Source organism: Thamnophis elegans, chromosome 13 (genome assembly GCF_009769535.1).
Source record: "Thamnophis elegans isolate rThaEle1 chromosome 13, rThaEle1.pri, whole genome shotgun sequence".
In the NCBI taxonomy this organism is placed as follows: domain Eukaryota; kingdom Metazoa; phylum Chordata; class Lepidosauria; order Squamata; family Colubridae; genus Thamnophis; species Thamnophis elegans.
Window position 1 is genome coordinate 8,895,810 of NC_045553.1, and position 7,053 is coordinate 8,902,862.

Here is a 7,053-nt window from a genome sequence, read left to right on the forward strand (position 1 = left end):
TTTTACTCTTTTTTGTTTTTCCCTTTTTCTTCTTTCTCTTTCTTTTTCTCTCTTTCTTCCCTTTCTCTCTTTCTTTCTCTTCTCCTTTTCCCTTCTTTCTTTTCTCTCCCTTCCTTCATTCCTTCCTTATTTTTTCTTTTTTTCACCCAGAGATTAAAGTGACATGTCAGTTGACCTAATACACCAAGACATAGCTCCGTGTTTAATCTTTCAACACCCTAAGAACGATCGTCTCCGTCACTAAACACCATAGCAGGAACACTTAATCCCCCAAAGAGGAAGCATTTTAAATAAGAGCCTTTAAAGGTCACGTGGGACGGAAGGCGGGATTCGAACCGGCGGCTTCTTCGGTGCGCAGCTACCACCTTGCGGCCCCTCCCGCTCTTTTTCTCCTCAAGCCTTCCCATCCCGGCCCCGCCCCTTTCCCGTCCGCCACGCCGCCGCAGCTGATTGGCCGCCCCGCCGCGCGCCTCGAGCCTATCAGCGTCCCAGCGTCGCGTCGCCGGGGGGCGGGCCGAAGCACGTGCTCCGTGTTGGCAGCCGCGGATTGGCTGCCGCCGAGCGCCGCTACCGGAAACGGCTGCTGAGGCGAAGTTCGAGCTGTCGCTGCTTCGCCTCCGACCAGCCGGAGGAAGCCTGGGAAGGAGCGGAGATGGGGCGACCGCGCGGCGGCGCTTCTTCTTCGGCCCGGCCCGGCCCATTTCCTCCGTTGCCGCCGCTGCTGCTGCTGCTGCTGCCGCTGCTGTTGCTGGCTTGCCGGCCGGGCCGGGCGAAGGAGGCCGAGGCGGGCGCTGTCACTTGCGGCTCGGTGCTGAAGCTGCTCAACACGCGGCACAACGTGCGGCTGCACTCGCACGAGGTCAAATACGGATCCGGTGAGGAGAAGCGGAGGCTACGAACTCCCAGGATCCCCAGCCTGGGGGTGGTGGTGGATTGGTTTGATGGTGTCTTGCAGTCAGATAGGCAGCTCCTGAATGCGGAAGCTTTATCATGAGAGCCTAAGTCCATTGGGTGGGGGGTTAATGGGGCCTTGCATTAAGATAGGCAGTTCCTGAATGGGGAGGCTCTATTATGAAGGGGGGAGCTATTGGGAAAGAGGGGCCTAAGTGCTTTGGGGGAGGGATGGGGGGGTTAATGGGGCCTTGAATTCAGATAGGCAGCTCCTGAATCGGGATGCTCTATTATGAATGGGGGATATCAGGAAAGACAGGCCTAAGAGTTTAAATGGGGTGGAGGGGTGATGATGCCTTCTATTCAGATAGGCTACTCCTAAATGGGGAGGCTCTATCACGGAGAGGAACTACCTGGCAAGGTGGGTTTAAGCACACACACACACACACAAAGCGCCATAGGTGAAATTGCTTATACTTGCTATCTATTCAGATAGGCAGCTCCTGAATGGGGAGGCTCTGTTCTGAAGGGGGGGTGTCTATTGGGAAAGAGGGGCCTAAGTATTTAAGTGGGGTGGCGGGTGATGATGATGCCTTCTATTCAGATAGGCAGCTCCTGAATGGAGAGGTTCTATTATGAATGGGGGCTAAGGAAAGATGGGCCTAAGTCCCCTGATCTGGGGGTGGGAGGGATAGGTTGATGGTGCTTTGCATTCAGATAGGCAGTTCCTGAACGGCGAGGCTCTATCATGGATGTGGGCTACCTGCCCTAAAACCCTGGGGATAGAGATTATATTGTTTGGAACTTCAGATAGACAGCTCCTGGACTAGGAGGGTCCCTCACGGATGGTAGCTACAAGGAAAGATGGGTCTAAACCCTGCTTGGATGGGGAAGCTTTTAGCTTGTCTTTCAGATAGGCAGCTCTACTACAAATGGGTTGTACCTGCAGAGATGGGTTTAATCCAACCACTCGGCTCCGACACTATGGAACAATCTCCCCGTGGAGATTCGTACCCTCACCACCGTCCAGGCCTTCCGCACAGCCCTCAAGAACTGGCTAGCCCGTCTGGCCTGGGGATAAGTTTACTTTTGCCCCTCCCGAATGTTGAGTGAATGTTGAGTTTTACTATTTAATTTACTTTTGTGCACATTTCTTTTTGTATTGTCCTACACTCCCTTTCCTTTTTGACTGTAAGCCGCCCTGAGTCCCCTCAGGGAAAAGGGCGGCCTATAAATGTCTAATAAATACAAAAAAAAAAAAAATACACTCACCACCCCCCTCCAGGTAGGCTGGGACCCTTCCCTTAGCATCACCTCTTGGGCTTTTATCAAAGGAGGACAGTTCGTGGCTGAGTGTTACATTTAACCCGGGGGGTGTGTGTGTATAGTGTACAAAATGAGCTTTATATAGGGTTGGAGGGCATCTGCTTTGCTCTTCAACCTCTGGAAAGCTAATGAACCTCATTATTATTATGCTTATTATTGCTATATCAAGCAGCTCTATTTGTTATTGCTTCCAGTTTGCTCCTACTGGTCCCAGATAGAATTTATGGATAAAGAGGAGTGGGGAAAACAATGCCCTCTGCCTTCTGCTCATTCTGTAGCTTCCGCTTTGTAGATTGCTTCTGGCTGTTAAATTTCAACATCAATTTTTAAGGAACCGGTTCGGTCAGAACAGTTTCCATTGAATTGAGTCACCTTTTTGGAGCGATTGGTGGAATATCTAAGGGAAAGTCCCTTGTCTGTCATTCAAAGCTAGAATGGCTTCTGTATTGTTGATGTTCTACCTGTACATTTGGAGACATTGCTGAAGTTTCCCAGAGCTGCCAGTGTGCAAAGTAAACAGTAAAAACCCTGTAAAGAAAGATTTCATAGTTCACATTTGCTGTTGATGGGTCAGGAAAAAGGGAAATGACTTCAGTTGCAACGTCATTATTCTGTTTTCTGTCCATTCTTCTTGGGGACAAATAATGTCAGTGCAACAATTCACTGATGAGTGGGTCACTGTTTTGTTATTAGGTAGTGGTCAGCAGTCAGTGACTGGAGTCGAAGGGTCAGATGATGCCAACAGCTATTGGCGGATCAGGGGCAGAAGTGACGGATCCTGCCAACGAGGAATACCGGTAAAATGCGGGCAGGCAGTCCGCCTTACTCATGTCAACACAGGGAAGAATCTGCACACCCATCACTTCTCATCACCGCTCTCCAGCAACCAGGTAAAACTTGGAGTATTCCCACCTATTTCACACCCGATGTATTTCAGCTGCAAGGATACCTTTAAATCTGATTGATTCTACTGTTGAGTTGCAGTTTTAGGAAGGATGCTGCTGCTTCTCCTCCTTCTGCCATATCCGTTATCAGATGTTGCTGATCATGTTGGCAATCCTATTTTTCTCAACAGCCGTATGAAAAAGTGCTGCTGAATTTTGTCCAAACTAGTCCCTTTAGGTTTTGAAACCGTGATGTTCTTCTTCTGCCTGGACCTCATTTGCCTTCAATCTTTCCCTGGAGGATTAAATGAAGGATGCCATATTTTTCTGGGTGTCCCATCACATGTCCAAAATATTCTAACTTGGATGCTTATCTAATTGAAAGGTTCAGTTGTGCTTTTTTAATTTGTTGTCTACCATTTGACACTACATATATACAGCAGTGGCTTCCAAGCTTTTGGGCACTTGGGGCCGGTTGCATGCAGAGGTTTTTCCTCGAACCTGGGGGGCGGGGGGAGGTTGCATGCTGCCTGCATCCCACGGATGGGGCTTCCCTTGTTTGCACAACTCAGTTGTAGCATGCCATGCACTGGGGACCCCTGATGTACAGCATAACTATACAAATTTAAGAAGTCTTGCTGTGCCTAATTTTTTTTACATTTGATGAGATGGTGCCCTCGATTTTGTAAATTTTTAAAATGAATTTCTAACACGCTCGTGGCAGTTCCAATGTTAAAAATCCTTAAAGCTTGTTCGAGGTATTCTGTTTGTTTCTTACTGTGAAAAAATACATTTCCAACATGATTCGTACTCAGATATATTTTACACAAATGGCAAGATGTCTCTAAATCCATTTAAAGGACTACTTTGTAGAATAGAATAGAATGCCATTTTTTTCTACAGTAGAATTTGTGACCTTTTTCTGGTCAGGCCCACACATGCAAAGTTCAAGCTACTTTATTATATTCTGCCTATAATATAGAAATCTCCCCAGTCTGGCAACATTCTCTAAGGACCATTTAGATAAGGCTGGGGGAGGGGTCAGTCTTTTCCAACTGCTTGAGTTCTCCCTGCTGAGCACTTCCCAGCATTTTCCACTACTATTTATATTAGTAACTGCTCTGGAAATATATATATATAGAACAGGAGAATGTGTCAGTGATAACTCCCTACCTCTGTCATTAACATTCTACTTGACATTGGTGTGAGTGGTTTGTTAATAGTGTCATACAATGTGTACATTGCGGTTTAGAAACTATCAGAGTGATTCATAGCTATTTGTAACTGGTATAACAATCTGATTATTTCTACTAGCAGGTTAAACTTACTGAAACTGCTACAGGGATGAGGGAAAGTACATTATCTAAGGCAACATATATTTTTTTTGCTCCCAGTTTCTGTTTGTTTTTGTAGACATTCGCTGAAAACCTTTGATGCCTTAAAAAGGGATAAAGTTGCTCTAGAAAATATTGACTTAAGTCATCGTGCACTAAAGCAGGGCAAGTGTATGTACTCATGATTTAAAGCCATTTGCAGTTCATGCTTCAGCAAGTCACAGTATACATGTAATTTGAATCAGATCATTATTTCCAAGCTGATTAAAAGTCCTGGTCCCAATTTATCATTTCTTACCTGGGTTGCCATCTTTCAGTTTTACAGGCTAAACCTCAGTTCACAATAACTGTATCCGTGCTCCCGGCTAAACCAACAAAATTTAGCTCAGGGTTTCCTAACTTTAGATCTGTGGGCCTCAATTCCCAGAATTCCCCAGACATCTTGCTGGCTGGGGAATTCTGGGAGTTGAAGTCCACAGATCTTAATGCTGGCAAGATTAAGGTGATGGCCTTCTTGTCTATCCAGGATCTTAAGCCGTCAAGTGGCAGCTTTGTCTTGTCGTTTGCAGACTGTGGCTTACGGTTCAGTGTATAGTGTAAACCCAGCTTACATCACTCCACAAAGATGCATCCTCACAACCATCTTTTTCTCCCATCCTGTTTCTGCCTTTTGACAGGAAGTAAGTGCCTTTGGAGATGATGGTGAAGGAGACGACTTAGATGTGTGGATGGTTCAGTGCAGCGGAACCTTCTGGGAACGAGATGACGCAGTGCGCTTCAAGCATGTGGGAACCGATGTGTTCCTGTCAGTGACCGGGGAACAATACGGGCACCCCATCCGGGGTCAGCGGGAAGTTCACGGCATGCATTCCGCTAATCACCACAACTACTGGAAAGCCATGGAGGGCGTTTTCATCAAGCCCAACTCGGACTCCACGAAGCATGACGAACTCTGAATATGTCCTGATGAGTGTTTCCTCCCCCCGCAAATTCCCCTCCTTCCAAGCTCAGCATCTTAAAAGGGCATGGAGACACCATTGGGAGGGGAGCGTCTCGTGCTTCATTCTGAATGATCTAAACAAACCCGACTGGTTCCTCTTCCTTTTCCCTAGCCATTTCCTCTTCCTGTCTCGTTCATTTGCCCTCCCTCTCTCCTTTTTTTTTCTCCCTGAAGGAAGGAAAAGTGATTTGCTGTCTATATTCTTAATTCCGAGGTGCAATAAAACCTAACTTTTGTAATTCTTTCTCATTAAATAGTCTCGAAATATGTACCCCGTTGACAGTCATGGATGATGCATTCCTGATTGTCCGTAAAATGGTTATTAACTAAGCCAATTACTCTGCCCTTTTTGAAAAGCCCAAGGCAGGGGAAAACCAGGAGAAGATGGATAGAAAAATATATATTAAAAAATGTGAATTATTTATATCACCCCCAACTTTCTGCTGCTCTGATCCATCTGATACTTCACACAACCTTTAGTTGTATTCATTTGTTTTGTCTTAAATTTCCGTGGGAAATTGGCAACGTGCTGGTGTGTTTTTCCTGCTGATAAGAAACGGTTGCTTGAAGAAAAGGAATAAAGCTTTCCACAAAGTGCTTTAAGGAAATTCAGAACAACCCATGGAAGGACAAGTGAAATGGCTGTAAAATGTTAGAACACCAGGTTGCCACACCTTCTTTTGTGTTCCTCCATTCCATTCCGGTGTGCGTATAAAGATTCAGCCTGGTGCAGTGGGAACTAGCAATTCAAGGCTACAGTTGTTGTTGTTGTGAAGTCGTGTCCGACCCATCGCAACCCCATGGGCAATGTTCCTCCAGGCCTTCTTGTCCTCTACCATCCTCTGGAATTCATTTAAGCTCACGCCGACTGCTTCAGTGACTCCATCCAGCCACCTCCTTCTCTGCTGTCCCCTTCTTCTTTTGCCCTCCATCGTTCCCAGCATGAAGCTCTTCTCCAGAGAGTCCCTCCTTCTCATTAGGTGGTCAAAGTCTTTGAGTTTCTTCTTCAGGATCTGGCCTTCTAAAGAGCAGTCAGGGTGGATCTCCTCTAGGACTGACCGGTTGGATTGCCTTGCAGTCCAACGGACTCAATGCAGGAGTCTTCTCCAGCACCAAAGGCCTCCATTCTTTGGCGCTCAGCCTTATGGTCCAACCTTCACAGCCATCCATTGCAACTGGGAAAACCATAGCCTTGACTATGATTTGTTTTCAAACAAAAAGTTTTCAGCCTGGTGCAGTGGAAACTAGCAACTCAAAGATACAGAAAACCATTCAAAGGCACTCCCCTTGCCTTTCAGGACTTTCAAGCGAATAGCAACATACCTGTGTACTCAAAACAGTGGGAAGAAAAAACTTTTTAAAAACATTTAATTCTGGAGTCTAATTTATTTGCTCTGCAAATGGCATTTGGTTGAAAGGTTTCTCCGAACTCTAACCAATTGGTAACTTAAAAACTAAGTGCCAGAAATCTGAGCTTCACTGCCCAGCCTAGGTGTGACACTTCACGTTGTCTCGCCTGCTTTGATTGGCTGTGGTGGTGTTTTTTTTTTATTATTCTATTTGTCAGTTGACATTCTGTCATCGTTGGCATTGCTTTGAATTTTCTTTCTAAGATTCC

General features: G+C 46.1%; 1 protein-coding gene across 1 annotated transcript; it reads left to right on the plus strand.

The window, feature by feature from the left end:
• The first annotated feature begins 558 nt into the window (after positions 1 to 558).
• Positions 559 to 5,684, plus strand: SDF2L1 (stromal cell derived factor 2 like 1). Its single transcript, XM_032230104.1, has 3 exons — positions 559 to 875; positions 2,911 to 3,107; positions 5,113 to 5,684. The coding sequence occupies exons 1-3, from the start codon at positions 653 to 655 to the stop codon at positions 5,389 to 5,391; spliced, it is 699 nt and encodes a 232-aa protein (XP_032085995.1). The 5' UTR covers positions 559 to 652; the 3' UTR covers positions 5,392 to 5,684.
• Positions 5,685 to 7,053: the final 1,369 nt, after the last annotated feature.

Bases quoted from the DNA above. Each gene is read 5' to 3' on its own strand.
- SDF2L1 (XM_032230104.1), top strand. From the start codon at position 653: ATGGGGCGACCGCGCGGCGGCGCTTCTTCTTCGGCCCGGCCCGGCCCA. The intron at 876-2,910 runs GTGAGGAGAAGC...TTTTGTTATTAG, and splicing joins CGAGGTCAAATACGGATCCG to GTAGTGGTCAGCAGTCAGTG. The intron at 3,108-5,112 runs GTAAAACTTGGA...GCCTTTTGACAG, and splicing joins CACCGCTCTCCAGCAACCAG to GAAGTAAGTGCCTTTGGAGA.